Source organism: Anolis carolinensis, chromosome 3 (genome assembly GCF_035594765.1).
Source record: "Anolis carolinensis isolate JA03-04 chromosome 3, rAnoCar3.1.pri, whole genome shotgun sequence".
In the NCBI taxonomy this organism is placed as follows: Eukaryota; Metazoa; Chordata; class Lepidosauria; order Squamata; family Dactyloidae; genus Anolis; species Anolis carolinensis.
The window spans coordinates 29962013-29982633 of NC_085843.1; the positions used below are offsets into that span (position 1 = coordinate 29962013).

General features: G+C 39.5%; 1 protein-coding gene across 4 annotated transcripts in view; it reads left to right on the forward strand.

The window, feature by feature from the left end:
- The first annotated feature begins 4964 nt into the window (after positions 1-4964).
- The window catches only part of nup58 (nucleoporin 58), a 47841-nt gene continuing 32184 nt past the window's right edge, over positions 4965-20621 (forward strand). For 2 of the 4 annotated variants that reach the window (XM_003225508.4, XM_008117873.3), the window contains exons 1-11: positions 7933-8276; positions 13491-13627; positions 14207-14242; positions 15068-15217; positions 16153-16287; positions 16830-16940; positions 18336-18360; positions 18742-18807; positions 19252-19426; positions 19649-19728; positions 20322-20440. In XM_003225508.4, the coding sequence (XP_003225556.2) occupies positions 8170-8276; positions 13491-13627; positions 14207-14242; positions 15068-15217; positions 16153-16287; positions 16830-16940; positions 18336-18360; positions 18742-18807; positions 19252-19426; positions 19649-19728; positions 20322-20440 (1141 nt within the window). In that variant the 5' untranslated portion in view covers positions 7933-8169. Of the gene's footprint in view, positions 5113-7930; positions 8277-13490; positions 13628-14206; positions 14243-15067; positions 15218-16152; positions 16288-16829; positions 16941-18335; positions 18361-18741; positions 18808-19251; positions 19427-19648; positions 19729-20321; positions 20441-20621 lie in introns of those variants that run through there. The other 2 variants (XM_062974654.1, XM_062974653.1) reach the window with 2 other exon arrangements.

The window sequence follows — 20621 nt, forward strand, 5'->3', positions numbered from 1 at the left end:
AGCTTTTAGTAAAGTGCAAAGTAAGACTTTTTTGACACTAATTGGTGATGGATAATGCCTAGATGATGTAGGTAGATGGAGGGAAAATGGTATAAAAGAACCTGTGTTTCTTTGTTCTGTACCCTTTTTTCCTGGAGACAGGAGGGTCTATATTCTCTCTGGCCACTGAGAATAAACGTCTCTTTTTCTACAGCCACTGGAACTCTCTTTGTCTCATTACCTCAAGCCTTTGTCTGCCATTTCAATATAAACCCCACTTACCTAGTTTCCAACAGACCTCACAACCTCTGAGGATGCCTGCCATAGATACGGGCAAAATGTCAGGAAAGAATGCTTCTGGAACATGGCCACAGAGCCTGGAAAACTCACAACAACCCAAACTAGAGAAACATTACACATTGTAGAAGTGGGTTCTCTAGTTGTTGGGTTTTTTTTTTTATTTCAGCTCTCAGAATTCCTGACTATTAGCTACCTACTACACTGTAGTATTACTGCAGCTTGAGACCACTTTAACTGCTATGGCTAAATGCTATGGACTCCTAAGGACTGTAATTTGGTGAGGCACCAACACCTTCCCTTAGCAGGGAAGGCTACAGACCTTGTGAAACTGCAACTCCTAGAATCCCACAGCATTGAGCCATGGCAACTCAAGTCATGCCAAATTGCAGTAATTCTATAGTGTAACCAAGCACTGGCTGTTAGGAATTGTGGGAGTTGAAGTCCAAAACATCTGGAGGTCCAAAGTTTGTCCATGCCTGGTGTAGCTGCAGCTCAGGAGTTGGACCACAATTTTAAAAACGATGCTGTAAAATGGATGCAGATTTTCTTCCAATTTTTTTTACTCTACTTTTGTTGAATTTTCAAAAAGATGCAGCTTAACCCCCTCCTCCTCAGTGAAAAGAAAACACAGGGCCTTTCTACACTGCCATATAAACTCCAGATTATCTACTTCAAACTGGATTATATGGCCGTGTAATAATAATATAATAATAAAGCTTTATTTCTAACCTGCCCTCTCTCCCCAAGGGGACTCAGGGTGACTTCCAAAAACAAATGGCAAACATTCAATGCCATGTGCAGTAGTGAAAAAAGCAAAATGGATGAACAAAACAAGCAAAGTGTAGACTCATATAATCCAGTATAAAAGTGAAGATTCATTATCAACTTCAGAACAGATAATTTGGATAATCTGCTTTGATAATCTGCATTATATAGCAGTGTAGAAGGGGCCACATATGCTAAAATAATACTAAAACAATCCCCAAAGAGTCAACAAAATCTTTCCCTTACAAACTGCCTCTCATCTCTGTATCACCTTCCCCTTTTTTTAAAAAGATACAAATAAAATAGCATAAAATATAAAACATATACAGAAGATAATTTGCCATAACCTTAACTGCCATGGCTTAATGCTACTGCTCCATGCGCTGAACTGAGAATTTGAACATTGCCCAGAGTTGAACCCATAAAAACTGCATTGGTTCAATTCTCCCTGAAACTGTGTGATGAATTCCATCTGGAAAATCCACAGAATCCTTCCTGTGTCAAAACAAGGCCCAGAAAGAAGTGAATGCAAAAGATGGAACACAGATATAAACAGCACTGGGGAAGCATAGGAACGACAAGGCTGCTGCACAGCCCAGTGGTCTCCCTTTATTGGCCCAGCATTGCCATGGGAACATTGGAAGCTCTGGCCTTGCCTTCAGGAGATCCTAAAGCCAGGGTTGGTAAGGGAAGAAGCCAAATACACTCCTGGGTTTTGAGGCAAGCATTTAATCTGGATCAGAATGTGGTGTCATAGATCCAGCGGGTATGTGGACTGCCTTTAACTGTTTATCTGTTTTGTGTGGTGCCTGTGTGGACAATCCAGAGTGAACCAGGTCTCTCAAATCCACATTATGATCCAGATTAAATTGTGGTGTGGATGGATTCTGAGGCTCCATCTACACTACCATATAATGTGGCTTGAAAGTTTATTATATGGTCAGTGTAGACACATATAATGCAATTCAATTGCATTATATGAATCTACACTAACCATATAATGTAGTTTGAAACTGCATTATCTGGCAGTATTGCTGGGGCCTTAGAAGAAGCATACTTCAGGCCACTCAGGCTCCATCTACACTGTCATATACAGTAGAGTCTCGCTTATCCAACCTTAATTTATCCAACATTCTGTATTATCCAACACAGTCTGCCTCCCACCCAGATCTACAACTGTTTCTCTAGGCAGCAACACACAGTGGGCCAACATGCCCAACAACAACACAAGTGCAGCCATGCTCCCAAACAAGTGGCAGACTTGTTATAAAACATGATGTTTTGGTGCTTAATTTGTAAAATCATTATGTAATTTGACATTTAATAGGCTTTTCCTTAGTCCTTCCTGCTCCTGCTGGACCAGAATTAACTTGGTGGCCTTTGCTTCGAGCTTGGTGAGCCTTTTTATTGGGGAATAGGGAAATCTTTATTTGCTTCTCACAAGCTCACCAGGTGTTGTGAAACCCTCTTTCTGGTGTCTTTTGCTGGTCTCCATTTCTAGCGAGACATTCAAATCTTTGATCTCTACTTCATGTGTATGGGGCTTCAAGCATTCTAACACTATTATCTCCCGCCCAGTACGAGGCATTCCTCATTCTTCAGCGCTAAGCATGGTTGGATTTCTAACATCTATAGGTACATCTACACCGTGGAATGAATGCAGTGTGACACCACCTTAACTGCTATGGCTCAAAGCTATGGAATCCTAGAAGTTGTAGTTTGGTGAGGTACTAACACTCTTTGCCAATGAAAGCTAAAGGCCTTGTAAAATTACAACATCCATAAGTCTATAATATTGAGCTATATGGCAGTTGAATTGGTGTCGGACTGTATTAATTCTGTTGGAATTCAACGCCTCACTGCCCAAGTCTGCAGTCCTCAATGAGAAACAGTTAGTTAGCATTAGAATAGGCTGAGGGAATCCCTCCCCTGCTGACTCCTGAATGTCAGTTGGAATATATCTATTTGTTCGCTCACTCTCTCTCTTTCTGTTCCCATCCTGATTGGTGAAGTAGAATTGTGCCGTCGCGCCTGGGGCTGTAAACTCTTAGTGAAAGAGGCATGGACGTGACATCTTTCCCCAGGGGATTGCTTCTTGCCCTCCTTTAGGGAAACTGGAACTCCCAAGGACCAAAACACTGTAGATAACTCAAAAACTGGGTTTATTGTTCACAAAGGGGGTAAAAGAAAATATACATTACAGTCTTTGATTGTTTAAGTCCATGAAGCTTGTCCAGATCCCTCTTTCTCTGGCTGTGAATGCCGGAGCAAACTCAGCCTCAGTCCAATGACCTATATCTGAAGACAAGAGTCTTCCTCTGTTGCCAAAGGACTGATGTGAAGGCGCTTGAGACTCCTCAACGTTGTTCAGGTTGGCCCTGAACATGAAGTGTGAGTCCCAAGGGTAAGAACCTCAGAATTGGTGCTGAGAGGTAACTTTTGAAGGGCTTTCAGAGCCAAGCCTCTCTTTCACGTCCATCCGATAGAGAGCTTGCTGGTGGAATGAAAAGGAGGAAACACAGTCCTACTCCAGGAAGAGGTGGAGCCAAACAGTTTTGCTGAGTGAGCAATATAACAGGTACAAACAACATTGATTGACAGATATAAATAACCAATCCAACTACATTTACAGGGTAAGGGCAAAATCAGGCATGATACAACAATTCAAATCTTGAAACTTATAGTTTGACATATAGATGGCGCCAATCGCGCCGTCACAAGAATGAATACTCTTCAGGTTGCATGCCTTAAGACTTCTGCTTTTTCCATCATTGCACGCAAACCTCTCTCTACTCTGTGTGTTTGAAGAGATGTAGTGTTTGGAACTTAGAAATTATGGAGTTAGAGAGAAGTTTAGACCCAATTCCTTCCTATCAAGAAATGTAGTTCTTACTTGTAAATAAACCTTTCTGTAACTTTAAAGATTGAACTCTGCATTTTTGCCTACGCTCAGAAATTATTTTGCAGTGACACAACACTTCACCTTTCTGCTAACTGTGAGCTGACTGCTCAGTTAAGTATCCAGTTTGTATTTTTGGATGCTCTGCTGTTTTGCGAGAATTCCCTAACAAATTCTATAGTGTAGAGCCACCTCATGAGATATGGCCACCCCTGGCATTGCTTGGTTGGATTTGTGTCTCACTTCTGTCCCCAAAGTATATACAATAAAAAATAAGTAAACTTAATAATAAATAATAATAAAATAAAATACATTCAATAAAGTAATAAATATTGCTATAATATATAAGTATAAATAGAATAAAAATAAAAATAAAGTAAATAAAATAGAAAATGCAGGTAAATAGAAACACCTTTAAAACAAATCAGTAAATTCCATAAATATAGTAATGAAAGCACCTGCCTTTAGTTGACAAAGCATGCCTGTATAAAAGTGTTTTAACTTTTTAAAGACTGGTTCTGCATTTAACAAATTATTACACTGGCCAACACATATTTGGTACCTCTAATGTTAGCCCTTTTTCTGGTTATATTTGACGTGCTGATTCAAAAACGGCATTGGCTTTCCCCTATCAGTACTAGTTTTTGAGATACAGAACATATGCCATCTACCAGTTGTCATCTGTTTGCTCATAGAAAACTATGATGACTATATCTAAGAAACTAGAGCTGGTGCAGTTCCCAATGCAATTTTTTGGATCAGTGCCCCCAAATAACCCCAGGAACAGGCCAAAAGACCCAAGACAGATATATATATATGTGTGTGTGTGTGTGTGTGTGGGGGGGGGGGTATTACAACTGTAAATTCCAGCAAAATTAGCTCACATTTAAGTGGATTTAAAGGCACCGATTGTCACACTGGAATACTTGTGACATCATCCACCTGGCCATTGCTTAGAGCATTTCAGGCAACAAAGGAGCCTGTTTAGCATACACCGTTCTGCCAACTAGTTAAAAAAGTTAATATTTCTCTGCTTCAGTTTTTTCAGATGAAACTTCATGCTAGAAAAGGCTAATTCTAACAGCCATGTCAAAGCGTAATAATTTTACTGACCTGGGGTTTCTCTGGAGGGATTGCTCTAAGACCAGCAAGACCAACAATGCAGTGAGGTAAAAAGCTCTCCTCCATAGACCTTGTGTAATGTGTTAGTTTAGTTGGTTGATGAATTTTGTTAATTTGGTTGTTGACTATAATTATGCATACTGTGTTTTCTCTATTGTAAGCCGCCCCAAGTCCCTCCGGGGAGAGGGGTCGGGATATAAATAAATATTATTATTTATTATTCTTATTCTTTTTTATTTGTTGTTGCTATTGTTTTGGTTGTATGCTGGTTTGCTTTGTAACTTTTGTTTGTTATCCATTTTTATTTGTCTTTTCACTATTGTAAGCCACCTTGAGTTCAAAACTATGCAAATGGTAGAGATGAGAATGCGTACATCTACGCTGTAGAATTGATGTGGTTTAATGTGTTGTCGAAGGCCTTCATGGCCGGGATCACAGGGTTGTTGTATGTCTTTCAGGCTGTGTGGCCATGTTCCAGAAGTATTCTCTCCTGACGTTTCGCCCACATCTATGGCAGGCATCCTCAGAGGTTGTGAGGTATGGAGAAAACTAAGCAAAGAGGTTAATATATATCTGTGGAAAGTCTAGGGTGAGAGAGGTCAGTGTGAATGTTGTGTAGTTAATCACTTTAATTAGCATTGAAAAGCTTATCTGCTGTCTTCTTCCTGCCTCTGGGGCATCCTTTGTTTAGAGTCGTGAACTCAAGGTGAACTCAACCACCTAAACTGGGCTCTACAGGCCAATGGATACTCCACCACAGACATCAGAAGAGCTACAAGGCCAAGAACAAGCCATGAGAGTCAAGACAAAGATCCACCCAGAGGAAAGGTGTTCTTATCATACATCAAGGGAACTACTGACCGCATAGGGAAGCTGATGAAGAAGCACAACCTACAAACTATCTACAGACCCACAAAGAAAATCCAACAAATGCTACGGTCAGCGAAGGACAAGAGGGATCCTCTCTCTTCTGCAGGAGTCTACCGGATACCATGCAGCTGTGGACAAGTCTACATAGGGACCACCAAACGCAGCGCCCAAACAAGAGTCAAAGAACATGAAAGGCACTGCAGACTAATTCAACCAGAGAAATCAGCCATAGCAGAGGATTTGATGAACCAGCCTGGACACAGAATACTATTTGAGAACACAAAAATGCTGGACCATTCTAACAACTATCATGTCAGACTACACAGAGAAGCCATTGAAATCCACAAGCATGTGGACAACTTCAACAGAAAGGAAGAAACCATGAAAATGAACAAAATCTGGCTACCAGTATTAAAAAACTCAAAAATTAGAACAGTAAAAAAAGCAATACTCTGAAAACAGAGGATTTCCAGACATGAATCAACAAAGGGCAGTTAACGACTCTAAACAAAGGATGCCACAAAGGCAGGAAAAAGACAGCAGATAAGCTTTTCAATGCTAATTAAAGTGATTAACTACACAACATTCACACTGACCTCTTTCACCCTAGACTTTCCACAGATATATATTAACCTCTTTGCTTAGTTTTCTCCATACCTCACAACCTCTGAGGATGCCTGCCATAGATGTGGGCGAAACGTCAGGAGAGAATACTTCTGGAACATGGCCACACAGCCCGAAAGACATACAACAACCTTGATGTGGTTTGATACCACTTTAATTGCCACAATCCAATGCAGTGGAATCATAAAATTTGTAGTTTGGTGTTGCCCCAGCATTCTTTGGCAGACTACAAGGCCTTTGAGCAATGGCAGTTGAAATTGTGTTAAACTGCGTTAATTCTATGGTGTAGATCAGACATGGGCAAACTTTGGCCATCCAGGTATTTTGGACTTCAACTCCCTCAATTCCTAACAGCCTACCGGGAGTTGAAGTCCAAAACACCTGGAAGGCCAAAGTTTGTCCGTGCTTGGTATAGATGCACCCTTAGCTAAGATAACCCTGCAAAAGGTGCATTTTAGTGTTGCCATAGGTGTTAACCAACGTCATGGCACACAATTAAAAATTCCAAGCCTGAGAATCTTTAACCTTATAAAACTACAAATCCCAGAATTCCACAGAACGTTGCCATGGTAATTAAAGCTGAATTATAGTGCTATAACAATGTGGTGTGACAGGGTGTATGAGTAAGTTTCACTTCCTTCTTGGTTCAGTATGTGGAAGTAGGGAGAGGAGGGGTGCATCCAGACAGGAGAAATAATGCAGTTTAGTACTACTTCAGCTTGCATGGCTCAATGCTGTGAAATCATGGGAGTTGTGGTTTGTTCAAGGCCTTTAGCCTTCTCTGTCAAAGAGTGCTGCTACCTCATCAAATTACAAATCCCATGTTTCCATATACAGTAGTCTCACTTATCCAACGTTCTGGATTATCCAATGCATTTTTGTAGTCAATGTTTTCAATACATCGTGATATTTGGGTGCTAAATTCGTAAATACAGTAATTACTACATAGCATTACTGTGTATTGAACTATTTTTTCTGTCAAATTTCTTGTATAACATGATGTTTTGGTGCTTAATTTGTAAAATCATAACCAAATGTGATGTTTAATAGGCTTTTCCTTAATCTCTCCTTATTATCCAACATATTCGCTTATCCAATGTTCTGCCGGCCCGTTTACGTTGGATAAGCGAGACTCTACTGTATTGAGCCATAGCAGTTAAAGTGGAGTCAAACTGCATTGATTCTACATTGTAGTTGTGGTGTAATTAGAGTTTTCACTTCCTCTGCTTAATGTGTGGAAAAGAGAGGGGGGGGAATTTTTTCCTAAAGGAACCCGGAAGTCTCCCCCCATAGTTTACTCTATAAACTTTATCTCTGCGGTCTGGTTGAGCTGGACACAGAGCAGAAAGAGGCGGTCGCTCTCCCACAATGCAACACGGCTCCACGCCTGCGCAGGAGAAAGGAGCGTGCGCCCGCATTCCATTCGCGTCACAAACGATGCGCCTTTGAGGCCCCGGCTTGTTTGAACTTCCCGCCTTGGAGGGTCGCGAATGGCGCTTTTCCCCTCCACGAAAGGGATGAAGCCCTCGTCGTGAAGGGAGCGGGGCCTTTCCGGAAGCCTCCACCTCCCGCGCTTTTGAGGAGGCTTCCGTGATCATTTTCCCGTCGTCATGTCGACGGGCTTCTCTTTCGGGGCCGCCACCTTGCCTTCGGCGACGGCCGCAGCTGCTGGGACTGGCGGCGGCGGCGGCGGCTTCTCCTTTGGGGCCACTCCCAGGTGAGCGGAGGGAGGCCTGCAGGCCGCAGTACATCTACCTACACCAGGCACGGGCAAATTTTGACCCTCCGGTTGTTTTGGACTTCAACTCCCACACTTCCTAGCAGCCTGTTAGGAATTGTGGGAGTTGGACTCCAAAACACCTGGAGGATCAAAATTTGCTCATGTCTGACCTACACTGTGGAATTGGTGCGGGTTGACGCCACTTGGGACTGCCGTGGTTCAGTGCTATGGGATCCTGAGATTTGTGGTTTGGTGAGGAGGCTACAGACAAAGGGTTTATCTCAGGCATGTGCAAACTTGGCCCCTCGAGGTGTTTTGGACTTCAACTCCCACATCCTAACAGCCTACCGGCTGGGTTGCTGTAAATTTTCCGGGTTGTCTGGCCATGTTCCATTCTCTCCTGACGTTTCGCCCACATCTATGACTTACTTCCTAGAAGGAAGTTGGAAGGTGTTAGCTGGCCCTGATTGGGTCATGTCTGCAATTCCCCTATTTTCAAAGTGTTCTTCTTTATTTACTGTCCCGATTTTAGAGAATCAGAATTTTAGGGAATAAAGAACAACACTCAAAAGACAGGGCCAGCTAACACCTCTCAACAAAGGAATCCCCCAGGCAGGAAGAATCCAGACTGAAGTTGCAAGGCCATTCTTAATCAAGCTGGCCAGTTGCTCCATTCACACCTGCCTCAAACAGACAAGAGTTCTTTCTCCCAACCTGGACATTCCCACTTACCTAGTTTCCAACAGACCTCTCAGCCTCAGGGGATGCCTGCCATAGATGTGGGTGAAATGTCAGGAGAGAATGCTTCTGGAACATTTATTTACTGTGTTCATATAACACCTCTCTTACTCCTGGGGGGACTCAAGGTGGTTTGCAACATATCAATGGCAGAAATTCAGTGCCGACATACATATAATAGGGGTAAATAATCAATAACACTAACATCTATATATATAAAATGATAAAGTTGTTTGCGCAGTGACTATAACAACAAAACTAAACATCCTAGAAATACGAAATTTGGCAACACAATGCAAAAGGCTTGCCTCCAGGTTACAACAACACAACCACACCACAAAACCACAATCCAGACCCACAAAACTCACAACATCGCATCATGCAATAACAACACAACTAAATGCCCCAGAAATACAAAACTTGGCAACACAATGCAAAAGCCTTGCCTCCCAGTTGGAACAACACAACCACACCACAAAACCACACAGGACCCACAAAACTCACAACAACACATCGTGACTATAACAACACAACTAAACGCCCCAGAAATACGAAACTTGGCAACACAACACAAAAGCCTTGCCTCCCGGTTGTAACAACACAACCACACCACAAAACCACAATTCGTGCCCACAAAAATCACAACAATGCATCGTGACTATAACAACACAACTAAACGCCCCAGAAATACGAAACTTGGCACACAACTAAACGCCCCAGAAATACAAAACTTGACAACACAACACAAAAGCCTTTTCTCCCGGTTGTAACAACACAACTACACCACAAAACCACTATCCGGACCCACAAAACTCACAACAACGCATCGTGACTATAACACAACTAAACGCCCCAGAAATACAAAATTTGACAACACAACGCAAAAGCCTTGCCTCCCAGTTGTAAGAACACAACCACAACACAAAACCGCAATCCGGACCCACAAAACTCACAACGCATCATGACTATAACAACACAACTAAACGCCCCAGAAATACAAAACTTGACAAAACAATGCAAAAGCCTTGCCTCCCAGTTGTAACAACACAACCACACCACAAAACCACACTGGACCCACAAAACTCACAACAACCCATCATGACTATAACAACACAACTAAACGCCCCAGAAATACGAAACTTGGCAACATAACACAAAAGCATTCCCTCCAGATTGTAACAACACAACCACACCACAAAACTACAATCCGGACCCACAAAACTCACAACAGTGCATCGTGACTATAACACAACTGAACACCCCAGAAATACAAAACTTGGCACACAACTAAACGGCCCAGAAATACAAAACTTGGCAACACAACACAAAAACCTTGCCTCTCAGTTGTAACAACACAACCACACCACAAAACCACAATCCGGACCCACAAAACTCACAACAACGCATTGTGTCTATAACAAATACAAAATTTGACAACACAACTCATCCACCTCCCCAATCCCTACATTCACACTTGGCCTCCAAAAAAACAATTACAATAATAACAATGACAACGACAACAACAATAAGAATCAACACCATCACAGGCAAGAAACAGCCAGGCACTAAGGCTGAGAGGCCAGTCAGTGCTACACTGGGCCTCCAAAAAACAATACAGTAGCATCTAACTTATCCAACCTTCATGACCACTACAACAACAACAATAATAAACACCTACACAGGCAAAACAAAAAAAAGACTATTGTACCACAATAAAAATATAAACCGCACTCAGCAGATTCAGACATTACAACTAACAACAAACCAAAGACAACAGGGTTCTCAAGCAATTATCAATCAACACAAAAATTGAAGCAGGTAATAGACTTCAAATACTACTACTAATGTGAGTATAAAGAAGGTGGAGGTCACAGCATAAATACAACCTAATGTAGACTGACCAACACCACCAGACTAAGCCACAGCAACGCGTGGCCGGGCACAGCTAGTATAGCTATAAATTAAAATCATTAAACCATTAAACATGAATACACAACATTTCAACACTAAGACAAAGCATTAGAACATCCTAATATAAATATTAAAATCACATGACCCAAAAGCATGGCCAGACAGCCCAGAAAACTCACAGCAACCCAGTGATTCCAGCCATGAAAGCCTTCGACAGCACACTGAACCTATCTACGGGGAGGAACTGTTCCAAAAGACCTACCAGGTGTTCGTATTTATGCATTCTGGGTATTGGTAATGCGGAAATTCAAGAAGTTATCACTGGTTGTAAACTTTAAAAACCTTTAAAGCAACGGGATTTTACAATTTCAGTTTGTGTCTGTTGCTGTCTCTGTATTTGTGTAATACCAGATGGCAAAAGGGCTTTGCAGTATGCAAACAGAGATAGTAGGTTTAGAATATATATTCCTGGTAGTGTAGTTAATTTAACATGAAACATATCCTTTTGTGCAACTGTTGTCCAGCAAGTTATAATTATCATTTTTCTTCCGCACTCTCACCCTTATTTATTCAAACATAAGGTATTTTAAGAGTATTTTACAAATGTAGTCCTTTTAAGCATTCGGTCTCTAGAAAACTGGCTTCTACCCTTTTCAACCTGAAACATTTTTGTTGTATTGGACTCTTAATTTCTATTAGCTCCAACAAGCATGCTCAGTTATTAGGAATGATGGATATTTGTTGGAAATATCTCTAAAACACCAAGTTGGGGGAAGTTACTCAGGCCACTATCACCCCCATAGTCAGGCTGCATTTGTGTTGAGCCCTGTAGATACATTGTTTTCCTGTACTTAGAATTGTAGAAGCATAGAGTTGGAAGAGACCTTGTGGGCCATCCAGTCCAACCCCCTGCCAAGGAGCAGGAAAGTCGCATTCAAAGCACACCCGACAGAAGGCCATCCAGCCTCTGCTTAAAAGCCTCCAAAGAAGGAGCCTCTACCATACTGGGTGACAGAGGGTTCCACTGCTGAACTTCTCAATGTATCTCGTATAGATGGTACTGTTTGTAGCACTAAAGGAATAATAAATGTTTGTTTTTCAGCTGGGCCCATGCCATCCATTCAGTAGCTAATAAAAAGTTTATTTTCATATTCTTTATTTTTATTTTAATCTCTTAAATCAGCTGTATATGTAAATAGCAATAAATTAATCTTGCAGCACTGTAATGTCACTTGTCCAAAATAGTTCTGAGATTATTACTGACTGGTAATTTTTTTAAAAAAAACATTGGCAACGTAATTGTCATATTAATTCTAGTAGTGCTTAATATGACTATAAGAACTGTTTAGAATCTGAACAGGTGATGCAGAGTAGACGACAGTAGAAGTGGAAGTTGCTTTTTATTTATATTATATAAATATATAAATAAAATGTTTATACCTCAGGTCTAGTTCTTTAGTAAAATTTACAGTGGCTGTGAAACTTAAAAACAATTTCAAAGTCCAAGAAATAGTAGCAGTAGACAAAATAAAACAGTCAGATAAATACTAATTTATTTCATAACACAAACATCCTTAAGTTTTTGCCCTCTGGTGAAATATCGTAAATCAGATCAAATCTTAAGAGTTAGAAAGGGCTACAAGGACCTTCTATCCCAACCTCCTTCCCTGCAGAAATACAGAATTACAGCATTCCTAAAAAGATACCCATACACCTTCTGCTTAAAGACTTCTAAAAAGAGAGTCCACCATCCTCCAAGGCAATAGTTTCCATTGTTGAGCAACTCTTACAGTAAAAGTTATTCCTAATGTTTAGATAGAATCTCTTCCTTGTAATTTGAACCCATTGCTTCATATTCTAGTCTTCGTAGCAGCTCAAAAAAGTTCCTCCATTTTCTACATGATATCTTGTCAGATATTTAGAGATAGTTAACAAGTCACCATAGTCTCTTCTCCAAGTTAAATATACCCAGCTCCCAAAGCCGTTCCTCTTTGTTTTCCAAAACTTTGATTATTTTGGTTATTCTTCTATAGACATTTTCCAACTTGCCAATATTATTCTTGAACTGTCCAGAACTGGACACAGCATAACCAAAGCAGAATAGTGTGACACTACTGCTTTCCTTGATTTGAACACTATCCATGTGTTGTTACAACTAATCGGCCAGTTGAGTCTCTCTGTACTGCATGGTTTCAAGTACATATGGCGCTTTCCTTGGGTTTCAGTCCTTAAAAGACTTCAATTTCAGCATCACTCTTCTAAGTATTTAAAACTCATGTTGATAAAAAGTTTCAGCTGTATGTCTGAGAGAGTCATTTCCTCTCCTTCGGGTTGAAAATGGAAATACAGTGTGTTTGAAAAAGAATTCCCTAGTTTTAATGTATTTATAAAAACTAGGGAGTTCTTTTTCAAGCACCCTATATGTCAACTTGCCATTCAGCTTTTGATGCACTGAATCTACTCTAGGCCATAGAGTACTGTAAAATACTAAACAAAAACAACTATAGAATTGAGTGCATTAAACCCAGGAGTTACATTTAACCCATTTGTATTTAAATTTAGTTCAACTGGAGGACTTAATTTTGGGACATTGGGCTCAACAGCTACTCCAACAACAACAGCTTCGTCTGTAGGCTTTGGAACTGGACTCTTTAGTTCAAAACCTGCTACTGCTTTCACATTAGGAGGGGCTAATACAGGTAAATATGCATGCTATATTTTCTTCCTTGCCTAATAAATACTGAAATGCTACTAATAAAGAGAATTAATGTGGTAGCTGCTCTCATGACAGTAGCATAGTCCTCCCTGGAAACCCACTCACCACCAATCTTTTGATCCCCCATCCTATCTCCTTCTTGCCCAAGTAAGAGACTGTGTGAGGGAGCCTGTGTGGTTGGATACAGCCGTATTGCCAGTATCAATATTTTCTTTTGTGTGTATGTTAAATGGGGAAGGAGGGCTAAAAATACCTGTGGTTTTTCCCCTTTCATGTAGATGTTGTTTCCCTAATCCAGTGGTTCTCAACCTGTAGGTCCCCAAGTGTTTTGGCCTACAACTCCCAGAAATCTCAGCCAGTTTACCAGCTGTTAGGATTTCTGGGAGTTGGAGGCCAAAACATCTGGGGACCCACAGGTTGAGAACCACTGCTCTGATCCCTGCTAAAATGGAGGATTTGTCATTGTTGAATCGTTTTAATTTGTTTCTTTGTAAGCAGTGAAAACTATGGAAAATAATCAGTAAATAAATTTAACTCATTTTTATTTTGTACCATCATTCAGGAACAGCGACAACCATTGCTACAGGATTAACATTAGGTAAGCAGTCTGTATTAAATACTAGGTTTCTTTCTCTTTTTTTCACTTTCACTACAGTGTGGTTGAGGGATTAGTAAAGACCTAATTTATTTCCACACATTTAAAAGAGGATGCTTGGGTTTCTTAAGGCTATTGAGCATTTTTATTCGTAATATTGTTCACTGATTTGATCATTGATCAAACTGGACAGGCCTTGGCAGAGCCAGTAGTCACAGCTCATAGAATACTGTGCATGGAGGGACCTACAGGAGAAAGGATATAATTATGAGTTTTTTCTGTTAAAAATTTGGATAGGACTAGTTAGGATAAGAGGAAAGGAGGTGATCTGAATGAGGTTTGAATAGAGCTTAAAATACTTCAGGTACTTCAGTGTTTCAAAAACTCAAGTGTTAACAGTGTGTGGAACCAGCCTAAGACTAGGTGCTTTTTAATATAATCTTTACTGTTTTTGGTTTCTACATTTCTGTCTGAATGTTTTTAATTTAATAATTAACAAGCACAGCAGGTCATGCTTTACCACATTGATCAGTGCAGCTCCTCATCCACTATAGAAGGTACCTTTGATTCACAAGTACCAGATTTAGGGTGGGATGTTAAAGGTAAATAGACAAGATGAGTGATTGGAGCTCAAGAGTTGGAACTGCTGGGCCAGCTTGGACAAGGGATTCATTCATATTGGATACATTTTCCGGGAAAAATGTACTTCAGTTCTTCTCAATTTTCAGTTTAGAATTTAACATTAAATTTCACTAAAGGGATCCAGTTTAAATAAGAGAGTGAAGGCAGGCATCAAAACATGATTGACATGTGAATATTCTTTCATAGGCACACCTGCATCTACGTCTGCCACTACCACGGGCCTTAGTTTAGGATTCAGCAAACCTGCAGGATCAGCTACACCATTTGCTTTGCCAATCACTTCTACCTCTTCTGGTCTCACACTTTCTTCTGCCCTAACATCAGCTCCAGCAGCAGGTAAGGCAATAAAGTTTTTCCATTCAGGCTCAGATGGATCAGAGCAGTTCTGAAAAAACGGAGAAGAGTATTTTTAAAAAAGTGATTTGGCACTATCTGATTCTAGAGATCATAGTTCTGCTGCACTGAAAATGTGTAGTGCAGATATAGCATTACTGTATTCCTACATATATTTTAATCCCATCCAACCCAGTGAAAATACTTATGAATTACCATGTTCCAAAATAGAGAAGCCAATCTGTTTGCTGTCAGAATCCTAAAACAAAAGTACACATTTAAGGCCCATGCATCATGTACAGGCAGTGATAGCCTCAAGATTATGTGCTAAGCATTTTCAAAGCATTAATAGTACTTTGTAGTTTCTTTAAATCTATCTGAAGAGACACAGCATTAGTGCAGTGTTTACTATAAGGTTCACTTAGGCCCCATCTACACTGCCATTATAATGCAGATTGAATTGTAGTCATGTAATTGTTGATTAAACTATAGGCCAGGCGTCCTCAAACTGTGGTCTTCCAGCTGTTTGGGCCTCCAGCTTGTTCAGTGGACAGGAATTCTGGGAGTCGCAGGACCAAATAATTGGAGATCCACAGTTTGAGGATGCCTGGTGTAGTCATATAATAGAGTTGAACTGCATTGAATTGGATTATGTGAGTCCACACTGGCCATATAATGCAGTTCAATCCGCATTATAATGGCAGTGTAGGTGGGGACATACACTGTTATCTAAGGACTCCTGATTGTCTCTTGGCCATGATTTACAAATATGTGAACATATATACTTCTGAAATCTATAACTGATTGTCCACAGCAGCATTAGAAGTTACGACAGTATTTATACCTCAGTTTAACTAACTGTATATTTCTGACACATAATGTGCTATTAGTATTTTTTAAAATATCTTCAAATGTTTACATTTCCTCTTAAAATCCAGGGACTACTGGCTTTACGTTAAATTTGGGAGGCACAGTTCCACCAGCCACAAGTGCATCCACAGGCCTCTCTCTGGGAGGAGCCTTGGCTGGTTTAGGAGGGCCACTCTTCCCAAATGCAAGCACATCTACAACAGGTAACTTTCCTTTTACATGCATTTATCTCTTAAATGTGTCCAGGATATGTTTCTTTCCCAATCATTTTTAATAAATTGTGTGCCTTGCTAGTTAATTCACGATAGAGGTGTGTAGTAATCTTAACTAGTCTCTTACTCTAACATGTTTGGCTTTAGGCCAACTATATTACTCAATGGGTTCTTAATGGGCCTATGTAGAATTGTGCCAAATAGGCAGGTAGGTACTTGATCCAGTGCAGATTTGTTGTGTGGTGACACTTTGAGATGTCAAACAAAACTTCTCTTCTTTCACTGATTGGAATAGAATGGAAGACTTGGTGGTGAAGTTATATTTTGGTAATCTGACCAAGCCACAAAATAGATGGATCTGCGTTTTTTTTGCACACCTGTACATTGTTTCTTAGGATGACAGTCAATAAATGTGTGTTTATAATCTTCCATTCTCATTGCTGACACTGAAAGTATATTTCTTCAAAGAAAATGTTTACAACTAGTTTTCTAAAACTTATGCCTGAAGTTAACAGTTGCTCCATTATTTGCAGGGCTTGGACAGAATACATTTGGTTTGACTCTTGGAACAGCTGCAGCACCTGCTGCTACAGTTAATGGAGGTCTTGGTGGCATAGACTTTAGTAGTTCTTCAGATAAAAAGAGTAAGTTATATATAGAGAACTGAGAAGATATATGCTTTGAGAACAATTCATGAGCAATGAAAGATGGTTTGTAGATTTTCCACCTTTAACTTTTAAGGAGAATTCCTTTTTTCAGTGAATTCCTTCTGAAGCTATTTTGGGAAACCAATATCTTTGTGTTTCTGTTCTTTTGGCACTCTGCTGCATGCTATGGAAATTTATACTGTTCAGCTGTCCTAACAGATGGTCAGTTCTTTCAGTTTAGTATCCATTTATGCCTCATTTTTTTCTTTCCCTTCATTTTAGCGCAGTGGGCACTTGGAGGATCTGTAACCGTTACTGTTCAACGTAGAACTGTATTGAGTACATTGTGCATTATTTATTTTAAAATGTTTATAATATGATAATTCCCTTTTAAAAACTAGTTCAAAATTAAATCTACTCCAAACAATATTATGACCATCCATCAAACACATTAAAATAGAAACCGCTGTGCTATTTTTAAACAGTGGGGGGAAAAAACCTACCTGAGTGTCTGAAGTTAATTAAAAGACCTTATAACTCTAGTGGAGCCCCCGGTGGCGCAGTGGATTAAATCGTTGAACTGCTGAACTTGCATACTGAAAGGTCGGCAGTTCAAATCCAGGAAATGGGGTGAACTCCTGCAGTTAGCACCAGCTTCTGCCAACCTAGCAGTTTGAAAACATACAAATGTAAGTAGATCAATAGGTACCGCTCAGCGGAAAGGTAACAGCACCCTATATGGTCATGCCAGCCACATGACCTAGGGGGTGTCTACAGACAACGCCAACTCTTCGGTTTAGAAAAGTAAATGGGCACCAACCCCCAGAATCTGACACAACTAAACACAATGTCAGGGGAATTCTTTACCTTTCCTATAACTCTGGTATTGTGTTATTGTGGGCTTTTTGTTGATTATGATGATTTATGAGTCTTTGTAAGGACTAGTTTCTAGTTGATGCAATCTTATGCATCACCTGGATTATTTTTACATGGCGTTCTAAACTCCTGCATTTAAACAGATCAGCCTGTGACATAAGTATCTGGTGGCAGAAATTTAGCACTGGGAATGCACTAAATCACCTTTCTGGAATGTATACAATTGTGGAAGCCAGATTCTCTTAAAGTGTCCTTTTTGCTTAAAGTGAGAACTGTCTATAATGAATTCATTGGTGCTCTGCCTTTATATTAGGTGTAGGCAGCTTTTGGGGACAAGAGGACTGCATTGGCCTCCAGGGAACCTCAGCTCCCCACAATACACCCTCTCAGAGGCATTAAGAGCATTTTCCTTCTGTGTATGCTAAGAAAACAGCAGACAAGATATTTCTTTGATGCTTTCATCCTTAAAAATCAAAAGATCCTTTCCAATATAAATATAAATATATTTTCTTCTAGGTGACAAAACGGGAACAAGAGCAGAGTAAGTATCAAATGTTTCTAGTTACAGATATATCTGTTGGATTGTGTCTCCTAAAACATAGGATTGTAATAACTAAAATGCTAATAAATCAGGATTGTGGAGGTGAGTGGGAATCTACTGAGTTGTTACAGTTTTCAGGAAGGAAATGAAGTCTTTTAAACCTTTATATGTTTAATTTATGTACTATGGAATAAGGAGGAAATGGGAGAGAAGGCTTTTGAAACACTTATTGTGCTTCTTTGTTATCATTTGAAAGCTATATAGTGTTCAGAGTTAAATGGATATGATGCAATTATTTATTCTTACACAATGTTAAGTTAAAGCTGCTGCTACTAGTAGTTGATATTCATGCTAATATTATAGCACATTATCTGTTGGCAGGGATAGTAAAGCCCTAAAAGATGAAAATCTACCTCCAGTAATTTGCCAAGATGTTGAAAATCTCCAGTAAGTATTATCTCAGTTCTTGGAATTCAGATGTCCCTATTAAAAAATCTTTAAAACTATTTTGACTTAAACTATTAAATTTTATATTGATTGATGTACTGACTTCTGATAGCTGTAAGAATTTTCTCTCCATACACACACATATATACAGACTTGTTTTTATCTCTTTAACTTGTTTGGTAAAGTCACTTTCAATTAAAACTGAGGCATGATGATGATGATGATGTTTATCTCTCCCAAAGGAGACTCAACATGGCTTACAATTAAAAGTGTGACCACATAATTTACAATATACAAATATGCAAACATAAAAACAGAATTAAACATAACAATATTAAAATTCACAGTTAAAATCCATTAAAACAAATTCAACATTCAAACCTAAAAATCTATTTTGGCATGTATTGTCTCATCTCTGGTTATTTCTGCATACTCCTTTCCTAGGAAGTTTGTCAAGGAACAGAAGCAAGTTCAGGAGGAAATCAGTCGAATGTCTTCCAAAGCAATGCTTAAAGTGCAGGAAGATATCAAAGCTTTGAAACAGCTTTTATCAGTGGCTGCCAGTGGATTACAAAGAAATACTCTTAACATTGATAAACTGAAAATAGAAACTGCTCAGGTAAATGAGTCATTTAGGGACTAATTGTTGCATCCAATCTGCCAAGGCCTAAGATTTTTGTGTGTAATAGATACCCAAATGTTTTGTTGAATGTTAAAATTACAGGGTTTCCTTTAATGGCTACAACAAGAGGAAGGAAGCCAGTTGCACTCACAGAGAAGTTCTGTTCAAGATTATCACTATCACTTGAAGTTGAAAGCCAATTTTCCCCTTCTTTTGCAGGAGCTTAAAAATGCTGAAATAGCATTAAGAACGCAGAAAACTCCTCCTGGCCTTCAACATGAAAATACAGCGCCTGCAGAGTAAGTACAGGTTTAAGAGATTCTGACTATAATTTACACACTTAAAAGGTATGTTGCATAAAATAGATCAGGAGTAGAAATTAAGGAATCAAACAGAATATTTGTGATGGATTTATTTTATGGTGAGATTGCATTAATATCATTCAACTTCTTAATATATATTCTACTCGGGTCAGATCTAAAGTACTTTTTTTCATACGGAAGATGTTTTCCTGTTCACAGTACTTTATGCAATCGGGAAGCATGAGAAGTGAGATTCCAGTGATGTGAGAATATTCATTTGACTTGTTAATAATTGAAGATACAGTTTCCCCCAGGTTTGGGGAAATAGGACCTGTTGAAAGTGTGTGTGTCTGCTTAATTTGATTTAAAGCATTTGTATGTTGCTCTTCAGCCAGTGAGTCTTAGATGGGATTAGTAACGAAAGACAAATCTGCCTCCCAGCTTACATGACATAAAGAAGAGGGAATGAGAGATGAGGAAAACATTTTCAATTATTTTGATTTCCATTAATTTTTAAGTAGATACTGTTTCCTTTTTGAGGGGAATAATTGTATTTATCAGTTCACTTCTCTAAAATATATTTATTCTAGTTACTTCAGAATATTGATTGAACAGTTTGAAGTACAATTGCAACAATACAGACAACAAATTGAAGAGCTGGAAAATCATCTTGCCACCCAAGCAAATAATTCACATATAACTCCACAAGGTAAAAAAAAAGTGTTTTCACATTCTTTTAATTGCTGCATAGAATCCTAAAGTTGGAAGGAACTGCAAGGGCATCCAGTGCTCCTCCTCCCACCATGTAGGAAAATGCAATCAAAGTCTCATATAGTGTTTGTTATAATTAGTAATATGAAAGTATTTCTGGTTAGATATTGAAAATCAGT